Here is a 16462-nt window from a genome sequence, read left to right on the forward strand (position 1 = left end):
TTTCTAACTGTCATTACTCTTCATTTGGTCTAAAGATGTTTAAGGATGATTGATTTGATTGAACTGTGTTTAATTTGTCCATAGAAGCAAGCTTAATTCTGAGTTGTTTTGTCGTAATCTAGAATTTATCAAATTTTAGAAATGGGTTTAAGGACCAGCTTGTGGTTACCCATATACAAACTTTGTTTCACAGAACACTCACTTGTCATTATAAGCTCTGTGACACATGGTGACATAGGTAATAAGGAACAGTACTTGAATGTTTTGTGTATTAGCCAATTGCTAAGCTTACATAGTAGCTCATAAGAATGGGCTTTGTGTTTCATTTACCGCATCCTGATAATGATGAACAGGACTGGGTTCCCAAAAGCATAGTGAAAAAAAGACGATCTTTAAATGGCAGAGGAAGGGCTACACTGAACACACTTTCTTTTTTTAAGATGATCTGAACACTACAAATATTTTTAGAAACAGAACCTGTGTTTGTTCGTTATTTTCCTTATCCTATTAGCTGAGTAGAAGCATGCAGTAGAGAGATCTTACACTGTCTACATTGCTGGCACAATGAAACGGTTCTATTTAACCAACACAGTCCTCCCTCAGAGCTCTGTAAAACCTCCCATCTGCCCTTGATGCTCCATCACTGTGTCATCTCCCTCTGCCCCAGGGCAGCCAGCGTAATCACATGTCTGAAACACATTACGCTCACAAGATTGAGGACCTAATGACCATTATCTCGCTACTGTGGCGTATCCTCTGCATACTAGCCAGAGAATTTGTGCAAGAGTAAAGGGCATTTTCAGATTAAGGCTTAAAAATGTCCTTTGAAAAGGAAAGCCACCATTGTTTTCTGTATGAACTTTACACTGTGATTTCTCCATGTTGTCTAGGTCATATTCAACAAAAATGTATTTATTGGCCCAATTCTGTCGTCTGGAATTTATCCCTCTAGCTTCACACACACATACACGTCTGTCCCCTTTCTTTGTCTCCCCCCCCCCCCGGATGAGGTTTATGATAAGCAGAGGGGATGTGCTCTGTCCTGTGATTGTCTGGGCTAACCATCAGGCCAGACTTAGACACACAACCCTCAAAAGCAGCCTTTGCAAGCAATTTGTGTCCCAGTGGACAGGAGCTGAATAATAAGATAAAGTGACAAATATTAATCAAAAAGCCTACCTCAACAGTGTTCTCATGCTTTTCACAAATTAACTTAATTTAATGAGGGACCCAGTTTCTTTCAGGTCCTCCAAACATCTTTCCTCCTGCCTTTCATCCTTTATTTGTTTGCTGCAATTCCCCTTGTCCCTGCAGTGGGCAGATGCTCAGAAGCACTGGCCAGGGTAAGACCCAGACTGCTGTGGCCCAGAAGAGTGGGGTTGCCAAGACAACTGGCCCAGCACCCCTGCTGTTGTCACTCTGCTTGTGTCGCTCAGTCATTGATTACCTCCATCTCACCAGCTCTCCACATGCAGCTCACATTGTTCTCCATAGCCCACATTCACAGGGGTTTTAACACACTAATACACCCAATTTCTCTTTCATACACATTCATGCAGTCATAATTAAGGGCACATAGGCCTGCACAACACAAATACATAAAAATACAAATCCTGATACAGCAAATGTGATTGCTTTTTCATGATTTAATAACAAAAGATTCCATACATAAAGCTACATTTGAGTCATAGAGACCATAATAGAGTAAGAAATACATTTAAAATACAATGAAAATAATGTTCACACCTTCTGACATTGTGCAGTGTAGCTACTACATATTTATTAAATACAAAACATTTAAAAAATCAAATGTTTAAAGACACATTATTCATATAATCTTACTAACTGTGCTCTTAATATTTGAAGATCTTAGCAAATGCAACATTTGAACTAATTCAAAGTTTTATTGGCATTTGATGTCAATGCTGTCAAAACAATCAGTAGCCAAACAACTATTGCAAATGATCGTGACATTCTTGAAGACCATCCAAATATGACATGATATAAACACTCATCAATTTTGTTGAGTCAGGAACCTTTGATCTCTTGATCATATTTAACACTGAATAAGGCTAGTTCATCAGACAACACAAAAACTGATGACTACTAATCAAACATTAGACTTTTGTCCAATCGAATCCAACTGAGGACTTGATCTTGGGCAAGGTAGACTGAGAGCTCCAGACTCTGAACTAGAGAGTGGAGGTCTTTTCCTTAATCGTTTTGCTTCATTTTGCAGTTTCTGTCTAATGTAGCCCTTAATCTCTGCATCAGTCTTCCCCGGAAAGAAATACTGGACAGTTCCTGTAAGACAGTTGTATCCAGACATGGATAACAATGAATTTGCATAATCTAAATGATGATTTAATGACCAGTGTTCCCAGGCAGGTGTAAACAAGGCATTCTCAAAACTATCAAATTATCAAAGTTTTCTATTTTCATATTTAATTGCAAAACGATTGCTAATTTATATATTCAAACTTCAGAGTAGGAGTGTTCATTTATCTTTTACATCATACTGAACACAACTATATAGACAGAGCTGATGTGATCCAGCTACTCTGTGACCCTAAATATTTGAGCCATCCTGGAGCCTAATTCCAGAGAGTTACTTACTCAGAATGGCCTGGACTTCCTCAGTGGGTAGGGCAGGCTTGGGTTGACCCCTCTTGTTGTACACAACCCCAGAGATTGAGTGAGAGGCTAGGCAGTCTCTTTCATAGAGTCCACGAAGCAGATCATTGGTCAGCTTCTGGGCAGTGGTGCCTGTGTTACATCTCTCCAAAAGCTCAGGAGTAATGAACTGAAATAATACAATGTCTTTTTTCTACTATGAAGAATATATCTAATTTAAATAGTCAACAATATAGATTAAAAGAGTGCAACCCTTAGCTGATAGTGAACCATGTACTACTACTACTACTACTACTACTACTACTACTACCAATAATAATAATAAGAAGAATAATAACATTATTATTATTATTAGTTGTAGTAGTAGTAGTATTGTTGTTGTTGTTGTTGTTAAGGCATTAAATTGAATAATTGAGGTACCTCTGTGAAGAGTCCGTCCCTGTGGGAGGACTCCTTAGATTTTTGTGCAACAATCTCCTGCTTGACCCACTGCCCATTCATTACATTTGGGACACACAGCATAGATGGCATCAAAGCATCCATTTCCACAGGGACTCTCATGGTGCTTGGGGAGAGAGGGAGCGAGGTCGTCTTTTCCCCATCAGGCCAGATCTGGGTCTTCTCGATCAGAGTCTCTAGGTTTTTGGCCAGTTTTCCACATGCTGGTGTTAAAATCAAGCAAGAAAAGAAATGTTAGACATTTTTGTGACGTATGCATGGAGTGCATCTTGAAATGTGCCTTGAAGGCTTGTGATGTTGAATATAACTTTAAATCATACTATAAGCTACATTAACCTTTAGTACTGAAAAGGGAGAAATGAGTTTTCATACCAAATCATGAACCACTTTATACATCAAAAAAGAGAAGAAAAGGAAAGAAACGAAATCATGTGACCTGTAAGGCACCTAAGTTGTTCCTTCAAGCTCTCCATTTCCCTCTGCATGCATAGGACCATGGCAATTAGTTCCATCTTCGAATAAGACTGCAAATAGTCAGCCTCCTGCTAGAACACAGCATAGCACAGGTCTCCCCATAATGTCACCAATCAGATGTGCAAAATGCTGGGCGCACCTGTGCTCTCTTACCTCGGAAGTAGTGTGACTGTCATTAAAGTTGTCTGCAGGAGAGCGGTCGAACTCAAACCCCTAACAGAAGTACATGACAGAGCACCGAATTTAAAAAAAAAAAAACAAAAAAACGTCGCTAGAAACATTGCGGACACCGAACGACGGCACCAAGTTCTAAAGTACATTGAAAAAAAAGTGACATTAAAAAATAAAACTTTAAAAAGTAACTTTTCAAGTCGCGGCAGTTTTTCAAACGCCTGCATAACAACAGAATTATGACAGAACATGATAATAATAATAATAATTTTGTAATAGGCTGTTGATAAGCTGTGTAAATGATGCACTCTGTACCATGCTTTACCCTATTGTTCTCCATTAGCGAACAGGCATGGCTGCCTGCCCTGCCTCACACCACTGGTGTTGGATATCATTGCATTGTTTTTTTGTGTGCAAGAAAGTACAAGAGCGAACAATAAATTATCTGTAAAAGATTACTTGCTTGTCAGGCTTATGGACCTCTAAGATCGTAAAAGTGTGATTCAGTCGTTCATTTCAATTGGTCAAATTTTCCTAAAATAAAAAAAAAAATAAACACATATTAGTAAAAAAAAAAGCCCAAACCCTTATATCCAACTTCTGGAGACCCGTAGCTGCTGATGAATTTTCCTCTGTTCGCTCTTTGGCAGGATACATTTGTTTTCTTCGTTTCTGCAGACCGTGCTGTTGGACAGTCGATTGGTGTGATTCTAATTATTATTTTCAGATGGATATTCCAATAATAGCAACAAACAAATAAGAGGTGTCATAAACACTTAAAACGTTTCATTTATATCTTACATAGAATTCATCCAGTTTTTGTTCTTCTTCCTCGTCCTCTTCATTTTCGTAGTCAAGAATTCGCTTCGCTTTTGTTTTCTTTCTCATTTCTCTCCCATTATTTTATTTGCGCTCAGAGAAACTGTGCCCCTTCTGCATAATGCAGAACGCTCCCCCTCACCAAAAACGAACTGCTCCTTTCTTTGATTTATACAGAATTAAAATACCGATCTTTCATAGAAAACTATGTTGCTCGCGATTATTCTACTTTAGTTCAAACACTTCGAAGATCCATGGAAAAACAGCGCTTCGCTCAAACCGAGAAATTACAGGGGACACATTTGAGCAAATGCACCGTAGCGTAACGTGGCAAAACCTCGGGTCCATCTCTTTTAACAGCTTGTGGGAGATCCTCGGTGATCAACAGGATGTGAATATGATTTTACTGTCGATATGATTTGCAAAATATTTAATATGCGCTTTAAAGTACCAGTGACGTGTGTTTCTAGACGTATTTCATCCATTTCTCGCGGCATACGTTTACAGGCACTTTTGTCTGCATGTTGGGTAAGTTAGATTCGTCATAAATATGAACTCGAAAAGCCTCAGGGCGTCAACAAAATAATTAGTGGGAGATGCAGGCCTACTCATATATGTCCCACTGAATGTCAAGATCACTCTGTACTCCTTTCAGATATATTGGAAGTGAGATAAATTACACTTTAACGGCTTTAGCCCATAACATATGAATATTATTAATAATCGTTAATAATGCAAAACCTTAATTGCATCCTGAAATTTTAACTGTTGTCTGTTCAACTAATGAACCATCCTAGAATATCTTGCCAAGAAACTTGTATCACAACTGGATACCAGTTGAACCAGTATTTGGAGTTCCAGTATTAGGAGTTTAAATCCTCAGAAAATAATGGTAAAACTGCTATGTTAATTGATGAGTGTAAAAAAAAACACACAAAACAGCCACTTCAGGTACTCTGAAAAAAAAATTGAAAGGCTTCAGTGCTCATTAAATAACCATGAACAACAACTTGATGAGTGTGAGTGAAGGACCACCTTAAACTAAATTAAAGCAATAGCCCCGATTCCATCAGATGATGTCATGAAACAGGTAGATCAACTAATTAATGATGCATCACTCACTCTTGGTAATATCACAGTTGCCCTGACAAGATGATGAATTTGCAAAGATGACTTTCATTAGACTAGTTCTTATCCAGTTGACTTTATAATCCCCAAGTGTTGCACTAGTATTGCTGACCCCAGCAACAACTTCAAGAGCATTCTTCAGGACTTGATTCCTCCTCATTATTGGTTGTCTCATTGGCCCAGACTCCAGAATAGCTGAAATGACTTATTGGATCCTTCTGGCATAATGTTGTTGAAATTGGAGTGTTCTCTCCATCATTGTCCTTATCATCATCATACGCCATTGTACACTACTTAAACCAATGATATCCTTTGTAGCTATGATCTAAACTCAGCTGAGTATGCTACATGAAGATATGACTGTTTAGAATTTTGTATAAATAGCTTTTTGCAGAAGGGTAAGAGGACAGTTTTACTAACCTTGCTTTCTCTATTAGAATTTATACAACTGAACTAAAGGAATTCATATGCCCTCTATTATTTGCTTTTGTTAATTATTCTAATTATCGACTTTGATGTCAAGCTGACCCATGTATGATCATTTCTCATAGTTTTTATGTCTGTTTTTTAAGTCTGTTTCTCGGAATTTCTGTAATCTATGTTTCATACCATGGTACAGTGTGTCTCTGAACATGCCAAGGTCAGAGGACAGCACTCCCAGACGCATCTGGCTAGGGCCTGTAATGCCTCATCCATCCATCCCATTATCTCCCCCCTCCTGTATCTCCCTCGCTGCTCTACTCTCTCTCTACTTAAGTTTGAACTCTATATAGTGTGGTTGGACTGATAGCATACTCACTGTCTGATGTTAGAAAAGGCTGAGCTAAAGATACAGATCAATACAGTCTACAGCCTTACATATTTTGTGTAGGACTGTTTAGACTGAAGTGTGTCATATATGCATCAAGCCAGTGTGAGCATGTGGCTCAATAAAGAAATATGTCTTTCAGCATTGCTTAGATGCAATCAAACCAAACTGGACTGCCAAATAATCTAAGTTGCTATAACAAATACTCACAGGGAGACATTATACTAAATCCTTTTTAACAGATACAGAGAAAACCAAAGGTAAATCTGATGTCTGTGAGTTTTATATAACTTGTACAATTATAAAGTTGTACAATTTACAGTAGGTTAAATTTACAGTAGGTTAAATTCACAGTAGGTTAAATAAGAGTTGCTGTGAAAATAATAAGCAGTATGTTCTCTCAACTACCCACACAGTCCTCAATGTGACGTTACGAGATTACTTACTACAGGAACCTTTCAGTCACAGTATTTCATATATATATATATATATATATATATATATATATATATATATATATATATATATATATATATGTACACACACACACACACACACATACACTCATTAGCTTTAGCCTAATCATTTAAAGCCCCAATCAGGAAATACCGTACCCTGCAGGCCACTTCTGAGTACTGCATCTGGTGAATAAAGTTCTCTTACGCACAGACATGTGCCTAAGAACATGTGCCTAGGAACATTTACGTGTGCATTGCATTTAACTGTCAAGGCACATTGTAGGTGACTTTCATTCCTTTGATCAAGCAGTTCAGGCCTTTCCAATCACTGAAATGCTTATTAGACAATGTGGAGAGACATGCATTACACAGCTTGTGACAAATTATTGTCTTCTATCGTTGATTCGCCAAATCATTAATGTCCCAGCCCAGTCAAAAAATGTTGATCAATATGAGTCAAATGTTTGCTCACACCTTTCTTTGCTATTTTCCTCATTTTAGAATAATCATAAAGACATCAAATCAGAATCAATGATGACGTGTGTATATTTTTGATGTGGTCACCTGGGATGCTCTGACAGCAGTCTTGAAAACATTAAACTTCTAATGGGGAGCATAGTTTCCAAAAGAAAATTTTGGAAAGGAATTTACCAAAAAAACAAAAAACAAACCCCCCCCCCCCTACCCCCAGAATACAATAAAATTAAATTAAAAATAAATTCAAACAGAAGTATAAACGTTCACAATTTCACTATTTACCTTGTAAACAAATTTAAACATATTTCTTTAGATCAGAATGTCTTTAAGGTTATATAAAAATGTAATCAAGTGAATCCAAACATTTAGATGGCACTATACATACTGTAACCTGTCTGTTGCCATGCAAAATTTGGGGATTATCTTGTGCCTTGGTTCTCACTTGTCAGTTTTTGACCTTAGAAACACAGCTGACCAAATATTATTTGGCTAGTGGACCATTCTGAATGCAGCAGTGACACTAAATTTGTAAATGGCTGATATGAGTGTATAAAGCCGCATAGGCTGGAATGTTTATATATTTGTTAGTGTAACCGTTAGGCAGAGTGGTCTGTTAAATATCCATTCATCGGATATGTGACATTAATTGCATGCTATTTTAAATGGCTTAAATTATGTATTATGCATTTGTTTATTTACTTTGTTTGTTTACAATCGTCTGTATCCATTAATTGTAATTTAAATGCGTTATTTATTTGCACATATTTTGGGAAAAGAACTTTTGAAACTTCAGTCTTAAACGCCTCCATCAGGAATTTGACAGACTGGCAAATTGGTTAACTTTTCAACTTAAAAAAAGACAAATAACTTTTTAAACTTTTTTCCCGATGCTGCAAGCTGAGAACACGAGACCAAAACATTTTCACACGAGGGGGCGGATACGGTGAGCTTGTGCGTATTTTTTTCTGATGAATGATCCCGTTTAGACCTGCGCCCTGGAATATTCTACGCATGCGCTCTGTCAAAACGTGCCGGTCTGTCAGGGAACTTGTCGGCAAAGGGGAAATTTTGCAAGTCATGGTGGGCCATGCAACGAGTGGGCTATGAAAACTTTAGGGTAATCTACTGAAACAAGTTGCTTTTTCAATTAAGTAATCATTGGAAATGGCCAGTGACCAGCGTCAAGGCATTTAGAGCTTTTTTAATCAGTAAAGTCTTCATACGTAAGTATGAAAACAGGTTCAGACCAGAATGTTAGCCGGCTAGCCATACTGTTAGGCACATAGCTAAGGGTTAGCTAGCTGCTAGCTGTGGAAGCTGCTAACTAGTAGGTCATTGTTGACTGCGAACGTCTGATTTATGTCACAGTGGTGTTGTAAGTGCCTTTGCCGGTTTAGAAGAAGCAAGTCCTGCGTGTGTCCTTAAAAGTTATATACACATTTATTGTTATTGTAGAAGTTGTTTTCATTTATTATTAATTCCCAGTAGAATCATCTAAAGCCCGCCTCCGAAACGCTCCCATTGGCAGAGGTGTGAGTAACAAGCGCGTCCGGGGTTTCGAGGTAGGCTGTGAGTGGCTCTTAAACCCGCCAGTCACTGCTGCGCCACTTGTTGCTAACGCCGCTGCTGAACGCTTATGGCGGAAGTATGAGAGAACACTTCCTGGATGTAAGGCAAATAATTCGTCCCTTGTATTTTTGAAATAGTGGACAGGCTTCTGTTTAGCTGATGTTAAACAGAAATCGATTGCTGGTCTGTCTTACATCCACAGTGCACATTTATACATTTACTGTTCTGTTCTGCTGAGTAGTAGGTTAGTCGGCAGATGGGCTAAGGAGAGGGCATTAACGTTGCTGGTGCGGCGGGCTGTGTAGCTGAACAGCTTATTAGCTAGCTATATAACTTCGCGTTGACTTCAGACCACCTTTATGTGGATACTTTGAGCATAACTCACTGTGGTGGTGGATCTGGGATGTTATGCTAATTATTTTATATTTTCTGTGCAGATTGGAGAAGCTCCGAGGAGTGCTTGAAGCCTAAATGGTGGAACTAAGTGTCTTTTTAACAGAATAGACATTTGCCGAGGACAGGGGAGCCGTCATTATTTTTTTCTTCATTTTTGTCTCCCTTTTGTATCAAGCCAATGTCTGTGTGAAAAGAGACCAATATTTTTCTGTTTTATTTACATTTTTACTAATTTTATGTATTATACAAAACACAGACTACAAGTGTTCCGGCCTGACCCTTGTTTGTGTTTAGATTTTTGTTTTTGTTTTTTTTTAACTTTCATTTTTGTTTCCTTTGCAAAGAAATGCTTTACCTGAAAAAGTACTTCACAGAGGGTCTGATTCAGTTCACTATCCTCTTGAGTCTCATCGGGGTGCGGGTGGACGTGGACTCCTACTTAAACAGTCAGCTTCCCCCACTACGTGAAATTATCCTGGGCCCTAGCTCAGCCTACACCCAGACCCAGTTCCACAACCTCCGTAACACCCTGGACGGCTATGGAATCCATCCAAAAAGTGTGGACCTGGACCATTTCTTTGCCATTCGTCAGCTGCTGAACCAGGTGCATTCTCTGGATCACCTGCGTGTGCCTACTACTGAGCTGAGTGCTTGGCTGGTGCACCGTGACCCTGAGACTGTGGTGTCTGCAACCAGTCAGTCCAGTCCCAGCATTGCCCTGGACAATGGGGGCAGCCTGGAGGACGTGAACAACCCCGAAGCCTCTGCCATGAGAGGGGCCGGCAGTGCTTCTGAGACGACCTACAGCCTTAGTGGAGAGGACAGTTTGGGTGCTGTGGCCCCTGAGATCAGCCAGGAACAAGAGGACAGAGAGGGCAGTGATGATCTTTCTAAAGAGGTACCGTATTCAGTCATGGTTTATTAAGTTCCCTTGATATTAGTCAGTATTCTTTTTAAAAATATTATTGGGTGTTGGTGTCTCAAAAGTCCTCATTACTCTTGCAATAATTTAGCTGCATTTTGACACTGCCTGGGAAAGGGTGTGGCTACTACTGTTGTTTCCCACTGTGGGGGATGTGTGTATCTAGTTTTTCTTTTATACCTTGAAATGTAAGACTAGGAATGTTGTCTGAGTGTGTCACCGTATTTTCTTAGATTTTGATCACAGTATGCAGTGAAGAATATCTGTGTGAGAGTCATCTTCAAAAAAAAAAGGCAAATTGATGCTGTGCAACTTGAGTAAACCTGATGTTTACAAAACAACATTTTCAGAAAAGAAAAGAACATTTACATCTGACAGCTCTGACTTAATCATAATGAAACTTAAGGGTGTTTAGTATTTTATTTTTAGCTAAAACAGCTGAAAAATATCTAGAGGGCATCAGAGCTAATACTAATCCATTCACAGAATTTAGGTCAGTTTGTTGCCGTAGAGGATCAAAAACCAGGAATGGACAGCGATTAGGTGATGCCACAATATTAAAAGTGTTCAAGGTCCACACGGAAACTAATAATACTTTGACAACATGCACCATTTTATTTCCAAGCCTTAATTTCTAAATTGGCTTGCCCTTTACTGGAAGGTCATGCACACTTTTAACATCACAATAATATTGTGGCCTTTATGTGCAAAACATTTCATGTTAATGTTTTTTTGGGGTTTTTTTCCCTGCAGAGTTTAGAGTTACATTCTTAACTCTGTCATGTATGTTTTCTCTAGGACATAGACCTTATAGATATTCTTTGGAGGCAGGATATTGACCTCGGGGCTGGACGGGAAGTGTTTAACTACAGCAGCAGACAGAAGGATGGTGAGGCAGAGAAACCCAGTGAGGAGAATGAGGAGGCAAGTGCACAAGAGGAAGACTGGAGAAATGGCATTAATCTACAGGAAGGTCAGAGCCTGACTCTTGTGGATGGGGAGACTGGAGAGAGCATACCTGAGCAGGTAACAGCAAGTCTAAGGTTTGCTGAAAAGCAAAGTAGTATTGACTTGCATGTAGAGTTAAGTGATTATGACTGACTGTGTTCTTACTACTACTATTACTCATTGTAGTAATAGTATTTTAGCGTGGGGCCAAATTAAGACTAAGACCTCATTCTCAGTGAATGTTCTACAACAAAACCTTAAATCCATAACAGATCTGTGAGAGCTTCTAAATGTTAGTATGTTTTCAGTATATGAGGGTTAATCGCAGAAGTTCAGAATTGTCTGAAAAGCCAAAGAACAACATTTCTGGTACAAATATTGTGATTGGTGTTAAATATATGGTGTAATATAGCTTTATGCACTGAGATAAACAGCATTTCATGGTTTTAATGTCAAAGTGGTAGGTCTCAGAAAACATTCAGTTAGATCTCATCAGTCTGTCATTCTAAAATATATTTATGAATATGTAAGATGGAACATATACAAAAGGGGGTATAGTTAGAGAAAAGACAGACATATGTATTTACTACAGACTCTCAAATCCTGTGGGCATTTTTGTTAGGTTTTCTGTACATTTTTTAAAATAGTAACACTTGAGCCAACCCGAGGGGAGGCAGAATAATCATAAAAATAGGAATGCAAATAAACCAGAAGAATGAATATACATATATATTCACCAGAACGGCAACAAATCAAATGTATAAAAATGTTTTCATGTTTTTAATTTTCACAGGGGAAGCAGAGGTTCAAAATAAGTAGCAAAAATATGCCAGTGCATTACTCGGTCCACGGCTATCCTTTCTGTCCATTTTAACACGCATGATTTACAGAAAGAATTGAGAGAATTCCAATTTTCCATTAATTGGTCAATTTAATATGTAGGAGTTTGGGTGTTGGTGGAAAGGACTCTAATGTTATTGGGAATGTAGATTATTATCTGCTGTAACTGCAGTTTGACCTTGCCGATGCATTGACTTCTCTGTTATCTGTGACTAGCTATCCAGCCTTGGAGCACAGACCTCAATGTCACTGCAAGAATGCTTGAGGCTTCTGGAGGCCACATTCCCTTTTGGAAATGAATCAGAGGTACCTCCTTCATTAGATACACAATCAAGTCACATCATCCAGCTCAAATCATTTTGACAATGTATAGTTACAGTTACAATTTTTCAAGAAAATGATGCGTTACATTTATACGTTCTCTTTTCCATTCTCCATTAGTTCCAGACTACAGATTCAACCCCTCAGCTGAGAGGTCCAATTGAAGATGTTCCTTCAACATCTCAGGGGCTTCCCCTGACAGCCCCTCCACCCCAATCTGATGCTCCTCTGGATCTAGAACAGCAATGGCAAGACATTATGGCTATCATGGAATTGCAGGTTTGTACTATCTTCATCTCTCTCTGGATCGCTTTTTTTTTTTTTCCTTCTTTTAAAAAAAAAAATAAACATGACGTATAATTTATATTAAATCACCAAGAATCATGCTTCATCCATCTCTCAATAATTGTCACTCTTTTTCCAGGACATGGAGGTGAATAATACAACAGAAAACACCATTATTAACAATAACCAGAATAACACTGGTGCTAATACCACTGAATCAGGCACAATGGCAAGTTTTGGTCTTCCACGATCCGGTCTCATCAACCAGGATGTGAGCCTCCACCAGGCTTCCCTCCCAAGCTGCAGCCAAGACGTCCCTGCCCTTTTCAACCCAGATCTAGATCCCTCTGTGGGGCAGCGGTCTGCCTTGCTTAGGCTCGCCTCCAGCAATTCGTCTAACATCAACTCAACATTTGGAGTCACTAACCTTACAGGGCTCTTCCTCCCACCCCTCCTGAACAGTACAAGCAACCTCACCTCCGTCTCTGTATTGCCTGACCCATTCACCAGCCTGCTGGAGGAGTCTATGTTGGATGAAATCAGTCTTCTTGACCTGGCCATGGAAGAAGGATTCAGCCAGGCCCAGGCCTCTCAACTGGAAGATGAGCTTGATTCAGACTCGGGCCTTTCTTTGGACTCTGGCCACAGCCCAGTGTCTCCCAGCAATTCTGAGACATCCTGTTCCTCAACTGCCTCCTCGTCTTCCACCTCTGCCACTTTTTCAGAGGAGGGGGCGGTGGGCTACAGCACCGATTCTGAAGCAGCAGCGGCTGAAGCCGAGGAGGGAGCTGTTGGAGGCTACCAGCCAGAGTACAGCAAGCTGTGCCGCATGAGCTACCAAGATCCCTCTCATTTCCATGGCTTGCTACAGATGGAGAGTGTTAATCACAACCACACGTACAATCTGCCACTAGCATCGTCCTACCCTGAGCATTCTCAGCTGCTAGGACCCTGCGCTAAAAAGGAGAGAGACAAGCAACTGCAGCAAGCGAAGCTCCAGCCACCAAGAGATTTCATCGACAAGCAGTCGAGTCGTGACGAGCGCCGGGCCAGGGCCATGAAGATCCCGTTTTCCAATGACAAAATTGTGAACTTGCCTGTTGAGGAGTTCAACGAGCTCCTGTCCAAGCACCATCTCAGCGAGGCCCAACTGTCCCTCATCCGTGACATCCGCAGGAGGGGCAAAAACAAGATGGCGGCACAGAACTGCCGCAAGCGAAAGCTGGACACCATCATCAACCTGGAGCAAGGTGTGCAAGACCTGCGGCGTGACAAGGCCCGGCTGCTGAAGGAGAAGATGGAGTTCCTGCGCTCCATCAGACAGATGAAGCAGAAGGTACAGAGCCTTTATCAGGAAGTCCTCAGCCAGCTACGAGATGAAGAAGGCAGACCGTACCCTGCAGGCGAGTACTCCCTGCAGTACGGCACTGACGGCAGCATCCTCATCATGCCTCGGAGTATGACTGCAGAGCAAGGCCGCAAGCCTGACAAAAAACAGAAGGACAAAAAGAAGTGAGAAGCTCGATCTGCTTCTGTCTTAAGTTGCAAAGGCCCTACCACCAATAAAAAGAAAAAAACAAAAGATTTTTAAAGGGTGGAAGAAAAATGTCCTTTTTTTCTTTGAGAAGATTCTAGCAAAGAAAAGAAAATTGCACTCTCAGTTAGTGTTCCTGCATTAGGTTTTCTTCCTTTTTCTTTCTTTGGTTCAGAAGTTTTCTCCAGAAAACAAGTTTGAAGCAGAAGTGCTTTTTAAAGTGCTGATTATTCATTCTTTTACTTGGAGTATGAACAGAATGAACAAAGAATAGGATTGGGTGAACTGGTAGAGTCTAAAATGAGTGAAGGAGGCAAAGTGCCACTATCGAGGACACTGACAAATTCCTAATCTGGATGGACTTTAATTTCAACCAAGGTCCTGAAAAGAAAATTAAATACAGGCTTGTGAATCATCACCTTGGAAAGGCTGTTGGAATCTTTCCTATTGGCCTGTGGTGTGCTAGCACACCCTGCTGGCAATCCTGTGTTGCCAAAGAAGAATGCACTTCTTTCTGAAGATGGTGAAAAAGAGATTGTAAGTGTAGAACAAGAGCGTCTGAGGTGCCGAGAAACCAAAGGTGGAAAGAAGCATGCCAATACTAACCAAAGGTTGTGTTGTGCATTTCTGTTGTTCACAATTCCGTCATGATCACTTGGTGTACCTTAACCAATGTGTTGCATACACATACACAAAAGTAAGCAAACAAAAATTTCATTGGATATTTATAAACAAAACCCAGCAGGGTTTCTATGGATGTTACATGCCAACAGCCATGGAACTATGAAAGTGGAACAATCCAAGTGGTAAAGAATGAGTGTGAATTTATCCTTAAGACTAGAAGGAAAGTGTGAGATACAGATTATTGAGCAAGGATGCACACTGCATTACATAAAAATCAGCTTCAATGCTGGAAATCAACTCTGTAGCTTAGCTATAAGCTCTGTCTTTACCAGTCCTTCCTTGTCTGCAGGCTTGAGGGTGAAGATGCCCTCCGTTCTTTTCATGGTCACCTCCCATGTGCATAAACCTTTGAATAAGATGCGTGGTATGTAGGTCTGAATTCTATCAAGAGTGTTACGTTGCTTACCACAACTGGGTAATGGCCATCCTGCAAAAAATGTTTTAAAAAAAAGACAAAACTGTACAGAGTTAAGCAGAACTTCAACTTGAGTTGTCTCTTTAGTTAATTTCTGGCTCATTACCAGGTTAGTGTTGCTAAGGTAACCAGAGCTAGCTACAAAACTTTCTGTTACTGTGATTAATTTTACAGTTTTTTAGATGCTCTTTTTGTTTGATTATGATAAGGACCATGATCAAGATACTCATACTCTGAAGCATAGTTAGAAGGATTAGCTCACATAATTTAGAGCACGGTTCTGTATTATCTGCGTCAAATAATTTGGACTGATGTCATGTAAATGTGTGAAGTGAACCTCTGTCACTTTTTGTAAGCATTTGTTTTCTTTTACATATGTAATGTCACCTTTTAACTAATTCAGAACACTACCATTTTTCCTGTTTAGTTCTTGGGGTCACCTGGAGAGCTAAAAGCTGCTTATCAGGTAACACAATTGAACTGGATCATGTGTAAATGCATAAAAAATTCTAGAACTATCCGAGACTTGCATAATTGTGAATTATAATCTCTTTACATGGGGAGGCTTCAGCACCTAATAAGAATGCTTATTGCTCCATCAAATATGTACATCTCCATAGTTCATTCCCTCCTACTGGTTCCCACTGCTCACATTTACACTGTCCACATATAGCCATGCAGCCCTCTCCATGTCTGGTTTGATGCAAAGTGCAATACGCAGAGGAAAAATGTCACTTATTCACTAAAACTTGACAAGAAAGAAACAACTTTAAGATAAATAGGTTTTGACTAGATAAAATCAAAACAAAATGCATTATTTAAATAAAATTATCAGGCATGGAAATCGTGCTTAAACTATTTAGGTCACAGCTATGTATTTCAAATTCCTGGTCTTGTGCTATCACTACTAGTAGTCAGGCACTGTTTTGTTTTTTTTTTGTTTTTGTTTGTCTTGTTTTGTAAATATGTTAATTGTATTGATTTAAAAAATATTTTGTCCTGTTTGAGCTCCTACACTTGCTTTGAAGTTCTTTTTCTTTTAGTTTTCTTTGAAAGATTTGCTGGCAATCTGGAATTGTTCCCTTTGTTAATTAATAAACTTTTTTATTTTCAACAGTGA

The 16462-nt window shown here is 39.5% G+C and overlaps 2 protein-coding genes across 9 annotated transcripts; one reads left to right on the forward strand and one right to left on the reverse strand.

Moving 5' to 3' along the window:
* Window positions 1–1239: 1239 nt before the first annotated feature.
* On the reverse strand, window positions 1240–5038 carry si:ch211-194k22.8 (uncharacterized). 2 transcript variants are annotated; one of them, XM_027020651.3, is made up of 7 exons: window positions 4540–5038; window positions 4324–4422; window positions 3721–3780; window positions 3530–3635; window positions 3055–3296; window positions 2617–2803; window positions 1240–2304 (listed from the first exon to the last, which is right to left on the reverse strand). In XM_027020651.3, the coding sequence occupies exons 1-7, from the start codon at window positions 4624–4626 to the stop codon at window positions 2111–2113; spliced, it is 975 nt and encodes a 324-aa protein (XP_026876452.2). In that variant the 5' UTR covers window positions 4627–5038; the 3' UTR covers window positions 1240–2110. The 2 variants fall into 2 exon arrangements, with proteins under 2 accessions (XP_026876452.2, XP_026876451.2); XM_027020650.3 differs by having other exon boundaries at window positions 3530–3638.
* Window positions 5039–8467: 3429 nt separating this feature from the next.
* Window positions 8468–16462, forward strand: nfe2l1b (nfe2 like bZIP transcription factor 1b). 7 transcript variants are annotated; one of them, XM_027020632.3, is made up of 7 exons: window positions 8471–8651; window positions 8914–8990; window positions 9435–10291; window positions 11114–11341; window positions 12320–12409; window positions 12545–12703; window positions 12849–16462. In XM_027020632.3, exons 3-7 carry the CDS (start codon window positions 9740–9742, stop codon window positions 14223–14225), a joined length of 2406 nt encoding a protein of 801 aa, XP_026876433.2. In that variant the 5' UTR covers window positions 8471–8651; window positions 8914–8990; window positions 9435–9739; the 3' UTR covers window positions 14226–16462. The 7 variants fall into 7 exon arrangements, with proteins under 7 accessions (XP_026876434.2, XP_026876433.2, XP_026876435.2 ...); XM_027020633.3 differs by lacking the exon at window positions 8914–8990 and having other exon boundaries at window positions 8468–8545; XM_027020634.3 differs by having other exon boundaries at window positions 8471–9096.

This window comes from Electrophorus electricus, chromosome 15 (genome assembly GCF_041902795.1).
Source record: "Electrophorus electricus isolate QZ-2024a chromosome 15, ASM4190279v1, whole genome shotgun sequence".
Taxonomy (NCBI): Eukaryota; Metazoa; Chordata; class Actinopteri; order Gymnotiformes; family Gymnotidae; genus Electrophorus; species Electrophorus electricus.